At 33.6% G+C, this 18028-nt stretch overlaps 2 protein-coding genes across 2 annotated transcripts in view; one reads left to right on the forward strand and one right to left on the reverse strand.

The window, feature by feature from the left end:
- The window catches only part of LOC129945513 (cathepsin B), a 112970-nt gene that overhangs the window by 80846 nt on the left and 14096 nt on the right, over positions 1–18028 (forward strand). The window lies entirely within an intron of this gene.
- Positions 12582–14501, reverse strand: LOC129945511 (odorant receptor 13a). Its single transcript, XM_056055297.1, has 6 exons — positions 14159–14501; positions 13385–13846; positions 13224–13323; positions 13064–13168; positions 12804–13013; positions 12582–12738 (listed from the first exon to the last, which is right to left on the reverse strand). Exons 1-6 carry the CDS (start codon positions 14497–14499, stop codon positions 12682–12684), a joined length of 1275 nt encoding a protein of 424 aa, XP_055911272.1. The 5' UTR covers positions 14500–14501; the 3' UTR covers positions 12582–12681.

Genomic DNA, 18028 nt, shown 5'->3' on the forward strand with positions numbered 1-18028 from the left:
TAATACGGTCGATATAATTTAAAGTTTAAAGCTGTTTAACGAACTCGCCTTTTAACTGGTCCATTGTTACGAATGCTGTGTGGCATATGCAACAGTCTTGTAGAAATCGCTATACACACTAACGAACGATTCGCATCAGCTTTAAAGAAATACGGCCAAATAATCCGGCGCGTTGGATTCGTTGGTAGCTCTTGAAATGCTTCGTCGTCGTTGAAAATATTTCGTCGATAAAAAGAGTCAATTCATTAAAAAGTTGGTGTTGTGGTAGGTTGTTCGTCTTATGTTCTTATACAAGCTTATGCCTGATTATGAAGTTCGCGGCGGATCTTTTTTCTAGCGAGTTTTCCAATTTTCAGTTATTGCTTTCAATTTCGCCTTCTTGGTTATTAATTCGACCAATTACCGATTTCGAAGGCGAATTTGAAATGTCAAAATGTTTGTTGGTGAGTTGAAATCCAACAGCTTTTAAATGTTAAATCACTGGAATATAGGAGGAAATAGTCAAATCAAAAGTGTCAAATCACTGGAATATAGGGAGAACTATTTTCGCTTCACAGCGAATTCGTTAATGAGGAAATACGACACGAGTCGAATTTGAAAGGTCGGATCGTTTTCAAATCAGCCCCGAACCTCTTAATCAGGCCCCATTATTTTAAAAGGCTTAACACCTGAATACTGTCATACAATTTTTGTACATAGGGCCAGTTGTTGCGAACGGCATCGTCATCTCTTACACTGGCCGATGTAGCTGCGATATTTTCTTCAGTTCTCGCTCTAAATAAAATTGTTGATGGTTTAATGTTCAACAAGGTAAATTTGGTCCGAAATTTAGTCACAATAGCCCGAATTAGGCTCCTTAATAGGAAGAACCGTACTATGAACTTTCTAAACAGAGTACGTATTTTTTGTAATAAAGTTCTATTCAATTTGCAAGCGTTGTTCGTTTGTAAGAAGATTCATGGTTTAATTAGAAACCAAATTAAAAATGTTTGAGAGTGAAATAAAGCGGGATTGAACTTTTAGTGTTTCCAAGAAGAAAATAGCAAAAAAAAATCATCCATTAGGTTTGAATTTTAAAGAGTAAAACCTCAAAAATCTGACGTGATCGAGTAGTTTTGAAGTCGTATTTGGTATTTAGGCTATGAAAACCTATCAGAATATTGAATTTTCATCTTATTTGGTATTAAAGGCCATTAAAACCTATCAGAAAATTGAATTTTGATTGCCAGGAACAAAACCTTGTGGACCAGTAGTATAAATCCGAATTCCAATTTATGCGAGTTTCATAAAAATTATGTCAAAAACGATTTAATAGTCTTATTAGTTTGTTTTTGGACGTGTTTCTATTCGAAATTGTTTAAGTTGTTTTAAACACTTTTCTAAAATGCTTCCCGAAATAAAGCCATTTTGTATATCTTACCCTTACTGCGACCTGAAATTCCGAAATTCTGGGCTTGTGAATAACAAAAAACTGAAGCTAAAACTTGGGGTTTAAAACGAAGTTTAGGTTTTGGGGGAATAAAGTAAAGATTAATATAGCTAGCAAAAAAAAAGTTTCTTAGTCTTTATCTTGTTTTTCCAGGTTAAGCTTCAAATTTTGTAAATCAAAAATAGCTTCAGCTGGAGTATTGTAGTAAACTAATAAAAAAAACACTAACTAAAAAAAATATAAAAAATCTATAACACCTGCCTAAAAAGCTTCTTTTAGAAATATCTTAAGGTTTAGTTTGTTTTGAGCCGAGTTAATTTACGTTAGACAACCCAAAAATTCTATTAAAAAAACCGTCCCAAATTTACGATGGTAAGACTTCTCGCTTTTCAAAAGGAAGTACCCTTCAAAATACTCTTTTCGAAGAGGAGACTCACTGACTTTATCACCATGCAGATATTTGTCAGTAGTACCCAAGGCGTGCAAGAGATCTGGGCTTCAATTTCTGCCTGTGCCACCTAAAGTTAAAGAGGACTGCCTCTTGCGAGAAATTGTAAAATCTTCCATGACTAATTCAGCCTTATCACAAGCCCCATCGTAATAGATTCGTAGTACGAACCCCGAAAAAAAGTATCATTGCTTCCGTCGTACTAAAAAAAACTTGCTACGAAATTCGGAGTTCGTGAAAAGTGGTATCACTAGCCACGAATGAATAGGAAATTTTTCAGTTTTTTCTACGAACAGTTATTTTGGTCGGAGTTCAATTGAAAACGAAAAAAAATATTTAGCGTACGATGATAAATTAAATACACATAAAATATATGAAAAGAGTCATGCAAGTTTTAACATTGTTTTAATGTGAAAGTGTTTACGTATAATTCAGTTCCAAAGGCTTTTTTTAAATGCTTCAAGAAAAACCTGAAATTGTCCAAGGATTTTCGAAAATCCCTTAGGGAAAAGTGAATTCCTTTTGACAAGGAGTAAAAACAGAGTCAAATAGCCTAGGCCCACCTTCTAAGGACACCTCTAGCTGGAGAGAAAGTAAATTGAATAAATCAGTCCAACACTTTGTCATCAAGATCCAAGGGGTTAAAAGTGTTCGTCGTCTTCGTGTAATTTCTTCATTTATTGCAAAGATTTGCAACGGCAATATTATCCATCTTTAAAGACAAAAACAAATAGAACTAAATCGGAAGATGAAAAACGAGCTTTTATTCATTTTTCTTATTCTGACTCAAATCAGCTGGTTTTTAAAATCAGAAATTAGTATTTTTGTATATTTTTTTCAAATAAACAGCTGTTCATATAAAAATCTTGGGATTGTTGGATAAATTGTTTTAATTCATACAAAAATTAAGTTTAATCAATCCACCTAAACAGAATAATTTGTGTAATTTTTGGAAACGGGCAGTATTTAACTTTTTATTCCAATTGTAATCAGAGGAAAAAGAGAATATTCAAACAGAGAGCTTAGGAGAAATGTTAAAAAGCGTCTTCCTTTCCGTAAAAATGTTAATATACTTTTATTCATAAAAAAAATATTATAAATTTAGCAATAAATAAGTTTTCACTTACATTTTGCTTATAAAAATGAACAAACCAGGCAGTAAATGAAAAATCCGCTGCATTTTATATGCGGATCTTAATTGTATTGAATTAATGCTTTCACGTGAATAGAAGAATACCGCGGTATTACCGACTTTACCGACATACACAGATTCACTTCGAATGAATAGCAGAATAATGATTAGTAAAAATTCAAGTAAAATTCCCCTGATGAAAAGCAGAGTAGGCCTGAATGTTTTTTTGATTAAGTTCGGGGCTTCGTATTCGTAGCGTAACAAAATTTTCTGGGACTCACTAGGAGGGATTCTGTGATAGGGGTGATTGTTGTCATGAAAAGTGCTTTCTTATTGGGCATACAAAAACTATAGGTCCCTTCCATACCTGACATTTCTTGCACAAAGAAATAATTGAGAGTTGTAAGCCACTAGCCTCTGGTTCTCAATCTGAGTGAACCTTGATTTTAGTTAGGTTTTCAATTCAAAACTCCATGTACATCATGTTGTTATCAATAACAGTTTGGAGTTTGTCAAATCCAAGGAAATACAGTTGTGTTCATAAAAATAGCAGTGCTCTCCAAATAAAACAAAAAGGCCTTCAATATCAACGTTATAAAATGTTTCATTAAACTTCTAATAACAAACTAAATTATTTTATTCATAATAACAGAAAATAAGTATTATCGATTTTTACCGTTAGTTTCGTCACAGTAAAAACCGTTTTTTTAATATATGGCTGTTCATAAAAATAGCTGTGCATGACAAAGTACTGGATTTATTACTTAAGAAGTAAGAAAAACTGTAATAAGTTATATAAAAGTATACAAGTATACTTTGGGTCATAGTCTTGTTGGTATGCCCAAACCAACGGCATTTCCTCTTCAGCATAGGGTAACATAACCTCCTCGATAATTTTCACATACTCATTTGCATCAATTATACCCCCGATGGGACAAATAGGCCCGACCCCGTAGTATAAGAAACCCATATAATAATTTTTCCTCCACGATGCTTCTCTGTTTTTATAGTGTACCGTGAATCGTTTGCTGCATTTTGGGGTCTTCTCACATATTTTCGACGACCCTTGGAACCAAAAAGGACGACTTTGCTTTCAGCGCTCCACAGAACATTGCTCTATTTCTCTTTTGCCCATTCTCTTTGCACTTTGGCAAACTCCATTCTCTTTGCCACATGCCTTTTCGTCAAGAATGGTACCTTGCGTGGACTTCGGGCTTGTAACTTCGCTTCAAAAGACGTCTTCGTATTGTGACAGCGCTAACAGACATTTGAAGTCCATTTCTTATTTTCCAAGAGCCTAGGGTAGTGATCTGTTTTGCTAGCTGAACAATTTTTCTGTCAGTTCTTTCAGTAGTCATCCTTTTTGGGCCTCGCGTTTTTGGTTTATTTTGCCATTTTAAGGCGTTACTAACCATTTTTGCTGAGCAGCCTAGAATGTCTTGAATATTTTGGTAGGTTTTTCCCTCCAAACGCTGTTTTCGAATTTCTTCGGTGCAAAGTCTTGACCGTTCCATTGTTTATTTTTGAGCTAATATTTATTAATTTTTTATATACTAGTATGTTACAAATACTTAAAACTTTAAATAGTGAAATATTTATTTATCGAAAAATAAAAAAAAATTAATTTTTAACATTTTTAACTTATAAAATCAAGAGCACTGCTATTTTTATGAACCTCTATATCCAGAGAGTTTGAAATAATGTGTGTTCACCGGGAGAAGTAGAGTATAACTGCAAGCTAAAAGTTTATAATATGAAAACGAACGACCGTTAGATGCAAGTAACATATTAATTTTTTTTTAAAGAATTTCCGTCATTTAAATAATTGACAATCTAAAAAAATGTGACCAGCACTGCTGTTTTTATAAACACAACTGTATAAGACGGGGTCTTTAAAATTATTGAAATTCGCTTTCTGATAAGGAAATTTCAATGCATTGCATTTCTTGTAATATAACAAATTATTGATGCAACAGCTAAGATGAAACCTTCATGAAATGAAGGAAAGCCTAAACCATGGAGCTTAATGTAAAATTTTCCAGATAAAACTATTTACCTCAATCTGTTTTTAATTTACTTAAAAGCCAGCTTTAGCTTCTAGTTAGAGCTATGACTAGATAGCACAAGACCCTGCAAGAATTCGGCAGACATACAATATCAAAAACCAGTTCATAAATGTCTTCAAAGTAGGCGTATATAAAAAAGTATGACAGAAATAATTAAGTTACGCCGGTTTTATTTTTTTCGTGTGTTAAGAAAATTCTTTCAAAATGTCAGGTACATGTTTGGAAGGAAACGAATTCATTCATTTATTTCTATAAAGTATGTGCCTGGATACACGAGCGCAAATAGAAATGAAAATGTCTGAAAAAAGAAGAACGTTTTGAGAAAAAAAACATGATTTTTAACGCAAAACTCATATCTGAAAATGAGGAAAAAGACGAAACTTGTCATTTTTTTCTATCTTTTTCCTTCTTTCTAAAAATCATCCATTCTCTTTCGTGAATTAATTCTTTTTTGCGCTCGTGTAAACAGGCACTATAAATATTATATTTCAAGTTATTAATAACAAATCATTTTACTTTTTGCCAAAAATATAATAAATATTCAATTATTTTACCTGCACATCTTGTTCTGACATTTTCCTGCAGATCGGCAACAGAAATAAAATGACTGCAGGTTTGATCGCATCTCAGCTGTCAGACTCTTTTTTTTGAACTGAGTTACCGACTGCAGTAATGCAGTGTATTTACATTTATTACCTCTTATTTCAACAAACCAAAAGCGTACTCAGCTAACAAAATTAATTTAAAATTGTAAAAACAAAAAATCAAAATAAAATTTAATCGAAACAAAAAAACAATTACAAAATATGCACAGTCTTGCTCTTTTCATAACTTTATTTGTTAACAATTTATTGTTCATATCACAACTGCCATTAACTAAGATTTTGTCAAATAAACAAAAATAATGCATCTTTGATTTTTGTTTTCAAATTAAAAAAAAAACATAAATAAAAACAAATGTATACATACGCATATATAATATACATTTATATAAATTTGTATGTAACTTATGATCGCTTAAATATTTACTTATATATACAAAAAACCTAATATTTAAAAAAAGAGCAAATACATTTATATATACATATATATCTATATTTAATAAAATAATAAAATTTAAATGGTGTCGATATTTCCCTATAGTAATCTACTCACATTCAATAAATTGAATGAAAATCGTGGTATAACTTTAAATAAAATAAAATAATTTAAACAAAAAAAAAGAACAATACAAAACTTGTAAATAAAAACAAAAAACAGTAAATATACCTATATGTATATGATCTTGGATAGATTTGTTTCATTAAGATTCAAAATTCAAAACGGGACATATGTATTTTATATATTTATTACTATAGTAACTAAATACCAGATAAAAAACATAAAAAAATAGATAAATGTTTAAAGTATTTTAAATAAATATGAAATAAAGAAAAATTTAAAAAAAAATAAACATATTGTTTTGTTTATATTATTTGAATAGTATTAATGGAAGATTTCTCCCCCTATATACATATATATTTATATTGTTCATTGTTTTTTACAGAATAGACTTTTTTGTGCAACTGCTATTGTAAAACTTATAAAATATAACAGATTGAATTTAAAATAAAACGTAAACAACTCTGCAAAAAACATAAACAAAGGAAAATTTAAAATCACAATCACAATGTGTGTGAAATAACTAACGTCCTTATCTTGTTCTGATACATACACAAATCTTAGCTATTTTAAATGTTATTAATATTTTTCACTTCATTTTTCACATTATTTTAAGTTTTTGTGTATTGAATTAAACAAAATGTGCAAAAAATCAAAATGTTTAAACTAATTTCTCTTATTTTGGTTGCATTTGAAATGAAAATAGTCAAACTAGAGTTTGTCGAAAATCGATCAAGGAAACGGAAACGGAAACAAAAACACCTTAAAGAACATATCATTAATAAAAATCATTAACTTTAGATGTTAAATTTGTGTTTACCTTTTATTTTCTTGTAATTTTGTGTAATATTTGTTGCTTTGGATTTTATATTTGAAACTTATTTTATTTAACCTGTGATATACCAGTTAAAAAATGTTTTGTGTTTTTCTTACTCTTCTACATCTTTTCTCTTCGTCTTTCACTTCCTAATTATGTATTTTCATCTCTCTCTCTAGATTAATATTTCCTTATTTTTAATTTTTTAAACTTATCAGAACAAGACACAAGAAAAAAAAAATTATATAAATGAATGATTTATTAAAAACAAAATAGATATCGACTTAAATGTTATATACTAAGAATGGAGAAAAGTTTTGTACGTAAACAAAAATGAAAAAGTAAAAAATAAACAAAAAAAAAAGTATATTATCTCATAAACGGCAAAAAATGTGTTAAACTAAATTTATTCTTTTAAAAAATACAACAACAAAATTAAGTATCGAGATAAAAACATCTTTATTTTTTATTTAAATTAAATTTATAAAAAAAAAACAAGCTATAAATAAATAATAGGCATAATTATTAAAACCATCAAACTTAATAAAGAAAAATTAAGTAAAACAAACAAAAATAAAAAATGAAATTAATTTTAATCGTAAATAATAAGAGAGAAAACAAAAAACAAAAAAAAAGAAGAAAACTAAACGAAATAAACCGTAGATAATGTGTAATATTATATCTAATTTTAATTATTATATAAATTAAAATGAGAAATGCAAATAAAAAACTAATTTTTCGTTAAACGTGTTAAATTAATAATAAATGAAAACAAACAAAATGGAAAATCTTAAATTAAATGATTTATTTAATTGAATTTCTTTGGAGAACTCACCCTTGATCTGATTTTCGATTCAAATTACCAGAACGACCGTTTTCGAAATTTCGCAGTTCGGTTTTTTCGTATTGTTTGACGTTTTACTTATTAAATGGCTGCGTTCAATCTCAGACCGAAAAGGGATCATGATACCATTTTGTTAGTGTTTTACGTGTAGAAGAACAGCTGATCCAAAACAACTGGGATGTCAAAAAAGGAATCGAAAGGTATTCAAGAATTTATGGTATATGACAGTTGAATGGTTGAATTTAAGGAACCCGAACATTGATATAAAATTTGTATCTTTTTAAGTCAAAATCCGTTGAATTATTAAAATTATGCGTTGGAAGTTTTTTTTCGTAACCTTGAAATCTAAATGTTTGTCGGCTTTTCGTAAACAACTGAAAGTTGTTTTTATATTATGTCTACCTTAATTTAGCCATCAAACTTGTTCAAAAACTCATGTAAGATTTCACCTTTTTACGATAGCCTATTCAACTCAAAATTGGATATGTGCATTCAAGAGGACACAAGCGTCCACAGGTTTTTCTCAAAACCCACCTCTGTGTATCAACTTCTACTCTCACCTCCCCGTGGTGAACATCGGGTGCCTAGTACCTCAACTGGAAATTGGGTTTGAATCCCAGTGGAATGTTGTTGGGGGCAGCAAACTAGAGAGGGGGGAGCGGTGTTTCCACTAAAGCACCTATACTTATCCAGACGGCACTCCCGAGAATTCCCGAGATGGAAAAACTGCGACATTTACTATGGTGAGTGCTACCGAGAAAACCAACAGCGCTTATTAGCATTATTAGGATGCGGCTTTGTCATTGGAGCCAGACTTAGGCAAGAAGTCTTGAGGTGCATCAACGAGCGCCTCTTGACCAATCGCAACAAAGCTAAATTCAGCAACATTAGCCTGATATGCGCGCACGCTCCCACAAAAGAAGGATGACAACAACAAAGATATGTTCTTCGATCCTTAGACAAAACATATGAGCAGTGTCCTAGCTACGATATTAAAACTATCCTGAGCTCTTTTAATGCCAAGCTAGGAAGGAAAGACATCTTTGGTGGAATAACCGGGAAAAACAGCCTGCACGACAACACTTCCGAGAACGGATTCAGGCTCATAGATCTTGCTGCGGGGCGAAACGTCATGGTAGCCAGTACGCGTTTTCCACACCTCAACATCCACAAAGGAACTTGGACTTCTCCAGATCAATTTACCGTCAACCAGATTGATAATATTGCGATCGACGCCAGGCAGGCTTCCAGCATTATGGATGTACGAACTTTTCGAGGAGCTAACATCGACTCGGACCACTACCTTGACTTCGTTGTAGCCAAGGTAGAACTTCGGGTTTCCAGAACCAAGGCAAAACAGGGAACTACTGGGGGAAGGTACAACGTCGAACGGCTACAACGCAAGAGATCGCCAAATCCTTTTTCGACCGAATAACAAGTAACCTCTCTCGAAGTTCTCTGCCGCCAACACAATGTATCGAAAACCAGTGGCAACATTGGAAATAACTTAACAAAACCTTTCGATGTCAAAACAGGTTTTAGATAAGGTGATGCGCTGTCATGCGATTTTTTAACATCGTGCTTGAAAGAATAGTGCAGAGCTCACAAGTCAACACTAGAGGCACTATCTTTCAAAAGTCTGTCCAATTACTAGCATATGCTGATGACATTGACACAATCGGAAGAACTCAGCGAGATGTCAATGGGGCTTTTGTGAGTATTAAGTCAGAGGCAGCAAAAATAGGTTTAACGGTTAATGAGGGCAAAACAAAGTACATGCTTTCAAGAAAGAACCTACAACACCGACGTCTTGGTCAAAACATTACCATCGACAGACGTAACTTTGAGGTAATCAAGAACTTCGTCTACCTAGGCTCCGCTGTAATCGTAGGAAACAACACCAGCGCAGCGCTGAGATCAAATGCAGAATAACTCTTGCCAACCGCTGTTTCTTTGGGCTAAGAAAGCAATTGAGTGGTCTCGAGGGACCATAGTGTCGCTATATAAGACCCTTATCATCCCCGCCCTGCTATGCGGTGCATAGAAGCATGGACTATGACAAAAGTGGATGAAAGCACCTTGGGTCGTTTCGAGAGAAAAGTTCTTCGTGTGATCTACTGTCCCGTATGCATCGAAGGGGAGTGTAGGAGAAGATGGCACAACGAGCTGTAAGGGCTGTACAGCGACGTAAACTTAGCCAGAAGGGTAAAAGTCCAACGACTAAGATGGCTGGGTCACGTAGAGCGCATGGAAACCAATGCTCTGACCCAGGAAGTCTTCAAATCCACACCCACAGGACAGCGCAGTAGAGACCGCGGATGAGGTGGGGCTCACAAGTGGTAAGTGACCTCACCCAACTAGGGACCGAGATCCATGGAGAAGTTTGTTGGGAGATGCCCTAGTTCAAACAGGACTGTAGCGCCACCTTAAGTAAGTAAGTACACGCAAACATCCAATTGTATCTATCAAAAATGACAGACAAAAAAGTTTTCGTTTGAACACCAAATAATTTTTTTTTTTGTTCACCTTTTGGTGACTCCTGAAAAAGAAGTCGTAACCTAAGAATACACTTTTGGCAGATCCTCCTATTTTGTTAGAATATCGCAAAACATTGGTCGCATTCACTAAAGGGATTCTGATTGGCTAAATGCAACTTCAAAAGTATTTACAATTTCCCCTCCGACGCTGTGAAAAATGTTCAGCAACAAAGTTAGTCCACACTGGTTTTGACGTTTCACAATCAGCTGCTTGGTAAGGACACAAGAATTTAAAATGAAATTAATCTTTCGGTATTTAAATACAAATGTAAATTAATTATATTACATCTTCTATTTAGTTTTATTGAATTTAGTTCTGAAAACACAAATGTGTCTTATTTTATACATATATGTATTTGTATTTGTCATTAATATGACATTTCCGGATTGACTAGCTTTGTAGTGCAATTTTACATTCACAAAGCTAGTTGAATTTTAACTACGTAGTCATTAGCTTTGTGAATGCGCCCATTTTGATTCATTTTATATCATCTATGTTAACACCCAATTTTATCTGTCAAAAGTGACAGATAATATAATGGCTGCGTTCCATCTTAGACAGAGGGGGTATCCGGATTCCTTTTTGTTAGTGTTTTACGTGTAAAATAAAGGCTGATCAAAAACAGCTGCGATCTCAAAAAAGGTATTCAAGAATTTCGGGGGTATGTAGGTATCTGACAGAACAGCTGATTCAATGAGCAACTCCAAATGTCACATTTGACATTAGAAACGGTTAATCTGTTGTTTACTTTTTCGTTAATTTACCTTTAGGATTGGTAGTTATTGGTTTTGGGTGAATCCATTTCTCGAAGTAAGGGAACTTCATGATTTGGAGGTGCACCTACTCAAGGACTAACTATAGGAGGACGATGCAGACTATAAGAATTTTCGTAGGATATCGTTCGACAGCTTTGAAGCTGTTCTGTGCCTAGTAAAGATATAGGCATTTGACGACAATTTAAACGAAATTAAATTTTATTTCAAAAAGACCGTGGAAAATGGACGCTAACCACTACATAGAACACAAACGTCAAATTTGATGACAGGATTTTGATCCGCTCGAAAAATCCACACTGCGATGACCGGATCATGGACTGGATGTTGGATTGTTGGTCTCTATTGGATTATCTGATGACAGGCCGATAGACCTCTCATCAGAAATGTCCAATGAAGATCCCAAGTAAATTTACTTGAAGTAATTTCGAAAAGTAATCGAAGATATGAAACCTATCGAAAGAAAGAACCTGAATACTAGTTTTTCAAATTGTTTTTGCACGACCTGTTGTCGATTCCAAAGTAAATTGTCATAACTTCTGTCATCTGTCAAAAAAATTGTCTTCCAATGAATCTACCAATTATTAGTTTGCCAAAGTCTTCCAACCGTGTTAACATACGATTGTTAATTGCAAGACAAGACAATTGTCATCCGGTTTTGTTTTTTTTAAGATTAAAATAAAAAAAAATCAAAAAAAAACATATAAATTATGGTGGTCAGCAAAATTGTACTCATTGGGCAGGTTCAGCCAACATAAGGGACGTAAATTTTGATCAAGGCAACTACATACTTCGTTTTTCAACTTTAAGTTCATAGTAAAACAAGTACCTACAAAATGACTGTCTTAAAAACATTCCTCAGGCAAGCTTCAAGTCCACCACGATTTGTATTTTGTATTCAAAAGAAATATTAGTTATTTCTTTTCTAATTTGACAAGGAACTTAAATAAAATTGTGCAGAAAATAATTAAATCATAGAGTAATAAAGTTCAGCTTTCAGTTGAATGAAAAAACATTATCAACTGTCATTTTGATAGAAGTAGACTTGACTTGATAGTTAGGGAGATTTTTCTTGACTAACTTGCCAGTCAGCTTGCCATTAGAGTTGCCTTAGTTGGCAGCTGGCCAATCAAATACTAGAAACTTGCCTAACTTTCAAGTCCCTTATGTCGACTGAACCTGCCCTATGACACATGTCAGCTCCTTTAAGTTCACTTAAAATGATGATGATGAAAAATATTCGAAGATGTGAAATCGATCGAAAGAAAGAACCCTGAATACTATTTCTCCCGTTTTTGAATTTAAAATTTCGATTTCATTCCACTTGATTTTGGAAACCTAGCTGAAAATATATCCTTTTAATTAGACTCCGATTTTGTACTCAAAACAAGATCCACTCCAATAAGGAGTGGTGATATTTTGTAACTTTATTCATTCAAAAACTTAACAGCTTTAGCAAAAAAGCACATTAAACTATTTCTCAAGCATTGTTTGAAGAAGAGTAAAATATGACATCGATGAACTCAAAATCTATGAAAAAAATGAGGTTATTTCAATACGAAGTTTTAGAGAGGAATAACGTTAATTAAACGAACCTTTGTAAAACTTTGCAATGACAGAACTGAAAATTTCATAGCAGTTATTTGCAAAGGTTTCTGACTCCGCATAATCATTAATTGTAATTTTGCATTAAAATCCCTTCCAGCTGGACAATACCTTATAGGATCATGTTTTCCAGTGTCATCAAGCTTGAATACTCCACCTTCCCAATTACATGCATATAAATGCCAAGCAGTTTCTAAAGACTATACAGATCGTCGTAATATAAATTTTATAAAAAAAAATAGGTTCTTACTCTTTGTATTAAATTATCTCCATTCCAACATAAGATAAAAAGTTGGGAAAGTGCTGACAGGATATAGACCATAAACTTGAGATAATCGCCGATAAACATTTTACCCTTAGAAAAATTATATCATGGAAATGTGGAACTTAATGCGTAGACGTATACTTACCGTTACTAATTGAAATCCCACCATGCAAATCAAGATAGAACTTATTGAAAAATTAGCCAGCAAGTGCGGACTATTGAATGTCTCCAGACTGTGGGCAAAACTGAAATCGTACAATATTAAATATTTCATTAAAAATCTGTGTATTTTAAATTATAAATTACTTGATTATTTCACTATGCCGTTGAGCTATTTTATGAAGTTGCTGGACATATTTCCTTTGAATATGAACTTCCGACACTGGAAGTTTCCCATAATCAGCAATTATTTGACGATGCGCATTGGGTATAATTTTTGAACAATCTTCATGCAAAATTCGAAGCTGACCACACGTGTAGATGACAAAAAATCCAATCAAAGAATCCTCAGCAAACAATGTTGTTACCACACACATTCCAGCAAACGAAGTAAATATGTAAGTGATGACATATTTCCAGCCATGATTCGCATCGAAGAAAAAAATCATTTTATAGGGAAATGGTTTTTCCTCTAAATTTGGATTTGAAAACAATTCTATCAATGGCATAATACAGTACATCAGAATCAAACACATCATCATGATGGAAACCAAACTGAAAATCTTCATGTTCGATTGGCATTCGGTTTCAATTTTGGGATTTGAACCTCTAAAAAATACATAAATTAATGTAGTTTTATAAGTCACTTGTGAAAAAGCTATAATTTATGGTAAAAGAAGATATAAATGTGCGATAATATTACGTGAGATAATATTACAAATATTTGTGGTATAAACCCTGTCTTCAAGTTGATTGGGTGGGTCTGTGCTGCTTTGAGAATGATATGTTTAAGTATAATCCTGCTTTGTAAATATTTACACTTTATGGTAAATACCAAGTAACACAAAATGCCATAATTTATTCATTGCCAATTAGAAAACAAGAAATCACTTTTTTCAAAAACATTTTTCTGAAACTTACTTTTTTATCCAAATGTATTTGACAAAATTCCGCAAAATCAATTTGAATTCATTTTGGTTCATTTTTAAATGAACAATACGGATAAAGTTAAGAGCTCCCATAAAAGTTGTACAACAATTTTCGGTCGTTTTCAAAATATCCCCAAAGGTAAATATCAAAAATACTGTCTGAAAATAGATTGTAATGCCAACCGAAAAAACCACATACCAGGACCAAGTATTGTAAGCTCTTTTAAATGATTGATTTTTCGATTCCACAGGCCACGAACCATTAAGTTTAAGCCAGAGGCATTGTAAGGGAAATTTAAATTCACTACCGTCCTTGGGTCTTGGGTTGTACATGATTAAATTTAAAATTTTAACAAACATTAGTCTTGAAGATTTGCTTGTTTATATACAATATGATGATAAAGGAATAATTCGTATTTACGAATTCTGTTTGTTTGGAAATTGAAGGAATAAATAAGTGGAAAATAATTATAGGGCAGTTAGGAAGCTCACTTTTCTTCCAAATTAGTTGCTTCCTCTATTTAATGAAAGAGTGGTTCATGAATTAAAGTATCGTCATTTAAAATATAAAGGAAGTTAAAATACTGATACCAATATTGTAAATAAACCATAATTGATTTTGGGCTCATTGAGAATTCGTAAAAAATATGACGACTTATTATGCTCCTCCTCGTTTCCTGAGTTTATTCTCAATGACAATTCTCTTGGTAGCTCTATTGAGGAAGCTAAATTCTTTGAAAAGCAGTTCGCCGCAGATTCTACTTTGCATTTTAAGTAGTTAAGTTGAAATACTTGTTCTTCTAGGAATGTCAGAGATCCGATTTGTAGCCATACTACGCGAATGTGGAATGTCTTTCAAACTAAAAACGTAGTTTGACTTTTTCTTTCGTCGTTTTTAGGTCTGCTAAGCCTCAAAACTGACAGTTCTTCTTGATTGAAGAGAAAATGCTTCTGGATTTTAATTCAAAAGCTGACATCATCTATTGGACCTTGTGTACATAAGAGAAGAATGTTTACAAATTGTACGGCCACTTTTATTTTATTAGTGTTAATGTGCCGTTTTTCTAGTTGTCAAAGTAACTGTCAAAAAGGGTGTTTATAGGAACATACTGCAACGCTGGAAATGTATTGTGATTGACCTGTTATTGTTGAAGAACTCTATAGTCGTATTGTCTGATTTTCTTTATTCTGAACTGAGTTGTTAAGTGAAACATGATTGACCTCAGCAGTCATTTAAAGAGTGTATCGGAAATTTTAATTCACCGATTTAAGTAAGGTTAATCATAGTTTGTTTAGAGCTAGAGCTTATTCTACATGTCAGTCAGCGCATGTCATAAAGTTTGAATACGTGAACCTTCCATTGGAGATAGGTTATTTTTCGATTTGGAGTTTAATGTATTTCCAATAAGAGAAAAGTAAAAATAAAAAATGATACAAAAACAATAATTTCACTAAATTATTTTGTAAATATTTTACCAAATAATAAATTAGTAATATTCAGTTTTCTTTGAAGATCACGTTTTTGACTTCAAGTTATCACCAACTTTCTTGCAAGTGATAGATTTTGACGTTTAACAAAGTTAACGATTCTCAAATATACAGAAACCCATGTCACTTATTCAGCTTTTTTCAGTCGATGAAGTTATCGGTTTCAAAGCTATGGATATCCGATTGTGTGATAGAAGTTTTTTTTAAGAGCAAATTACTGAGCAGAGCCTGAGAACGTCACATTGACATGCACTTCGAGCAAAGTTAACCACTTTATGTATGAAACATAGAACCAAAATGTCAAAAATTTAAGAATTCACCATCCGTATTTATCAAATTACACAAACAAAACATGAAGTTAGCAGCACCCAGCTTTTTACTCTTTAAACTCTGTCATTTTATTCAAAGATGAGAGCGTGAGTTAAATCTGATTGAAAAATAAAAAGAAAGAAAAAGAGACGTAACCAGCGCCCTCTAAGCTACTTCTTTTTGCTGTTGATTTCATCAGTAATTGTTTAACTAATACCATCGAAATAAAAATTGGAACTTTCTTACTTACTTAAGGTGGCTCTACAGTCCTGTGTGAACTAGGGCCTCACTCAACAAACTTCTCCATTTAGCTCGGTCCTTAGCTAGATGTCCTCAGTGTTGCGCTCCAAGTTGGGTGAGGTCACTTTCCACTTGTCTGCGCCACCTGATCCCTTCTTGCTAAGTCTACGTCGCTGTACAGCCCGTACAGCTCATCGTCCTATCTTCTCCACCACTTCCCCTCACACGAAGAACTTTTCTCTAGAACCACTCAATTGCTTAGAAAGAGTTATTCTGCGTTTTAACTCAGCGCTGGTGTTGTTTTCTGCGTTTACAGCGGAGCCTAGGTAGACTAAGTCCTTGACTACTTTAATTTTACGTTTGTCAATGGTGATCTTTTGACCAAGACGTCGGTTTGTTGGTTTTTCTTGACGACAGCATGTACTTTGTTTTGCCCTCATTAACCGTTTAACCCATTTTTCCCGTCTCTGCATCAATACTCACAAAAACCCCATTGACATTACGATGAGTTATTCCGATTATGTCAATGTTGGATTAATTTTACAGACTTTTGAAGACAGTGCCTCTATTGTTGACGTGTCTGCTCTGCACGATGTTAATAAAATCGCATGACAGCGCATCACCTTGTCTCAAACCTTTTTTGACATCGAAAGGTTCTGTTAAGTTGTTTCCAACCTTTATGGAGCAGCGTGAATTCTCCATGGTTATCCTGTACAAAAGGACGAGTTTGGGATGCCAAAACTATACATGGATCTATACAGCTCGTCCCTGAAGATGATGTGATATGCGGCCTTGAAATCGATGAAAAGATGGTGGGTGTCGATTTGGTCTTGGGTTTTTTCCATCTGCCGTAATTTGTATATATTTGATCGACTGTGGCCTTTCCTGGTCTAAAACCACACTGATAAGGACCAATCAGGTTGTTAGACGTTCACATATTACGGCAGAGAAGATTTTATAGGCGATGTTAAGTAGATTTATTCCTCTATAGTTGGTGCAGTTTATAGGGTCTCTTTTTTTCAGGATCGGCATGCTCCTAACCAACTTATCTGTAGCTGCTTTAAAGAGCTTGACATTCAAGCCATCTGCTCCAGCGGCTTTATTAGACTTCAGCATAGATATGGCAATCTTTACTTCGATTAAATCGGGAGGACGGGATTGTTGGCTTTCGTCGTCTATGTTCAATGGATCATCCTGCCTGACAGCGGAATTCAGTTCGTCGTCGCCGTTATACAGTCTGCAGAAGTGGTCCTTCCATATCCTCAGCATTAACTGCGGTTCCAATATGATTTTTCTACTTTCGTCTTTGCAGCCTTTGGTACTAGATTTATGTAGCTGCTGGAATTTCGTTTCATAACACTTTCGAACTTCATTCCTGCTTTTAAACTTCTCAACATCTTTGACCGCACGCTTCTCATGCCCTCTCTTTTTGCTTCTTTGAAGTCGGCGTTCCTCTCGCCTCTTCTGCTCATAGAGCTCATGAGCAGCTCTAGTTCTTTTTTGCAGCGCCACTTGGCGTGTCTGTTGTTTGGCTGCATTTGCCTGCCGACATTCCTTCTCAAATTAGGGGTTCCATGTTGCTGCTTTCTTGAAACCAGCACATCAGAGGCGGCTTCTCTGATTGCAAAAATTTGGAACGCCACCAGTAAAATGAAATGGAATTTCATTAGCATTTTACAGTGTTCAGTAAAAATCGAATCTCATCATTAAAATTTTTAAAATATATTTACGGTGACAAATAAATTTCATCTTATGGCATTTATCTTTAGCTGAAAATAAAGCTCTAAAAAGTTTTTCTTGTTGAGTTGTTTTGGCATTTGTAGGT

This window comes from Eupeodes corollae, chromosome 2, assembly GCF_945859685.1.
Source record: "Eupeodes corollae chromosome 2, idEupCoro1.1, whole genome shotgun sequence".
In the NCBI taxonomy this organism is placed as follows: Eukaryota; Metazoa; Arthropoda; class Insecta; order Diptera; family Syrphidae; genus Eupeodes; species Eupeodes corollae.

What these genes read in the sequence shown, in the direction of transcription:
- LOC129945511 (XM_056055297.1), bottom strand. Translation starts at nt 14,499, where the DNA reads ATGTACAACCCAAGACCCAAGGACGGTAGTGAATTTAAATTTCCCTTA. An exon ending in AAATACATTTGGATAAAAAA is followed by an intron (nt 13,847 to 14,158) that starts GTAAGTTTCAGA and finishes TGTATTTTTTAG; the next exon opens with AGGTTCAAATCCCAAAATTG. An exon ending in GAGATAATTTAATACAAAGA is followed by an intron (nt 13,014 to 13,063) that starts GTAAGAACCTAT and finishes CGATCTGTATAG; the next exon opens with TCTTTAGAAACTGCTTGGCA.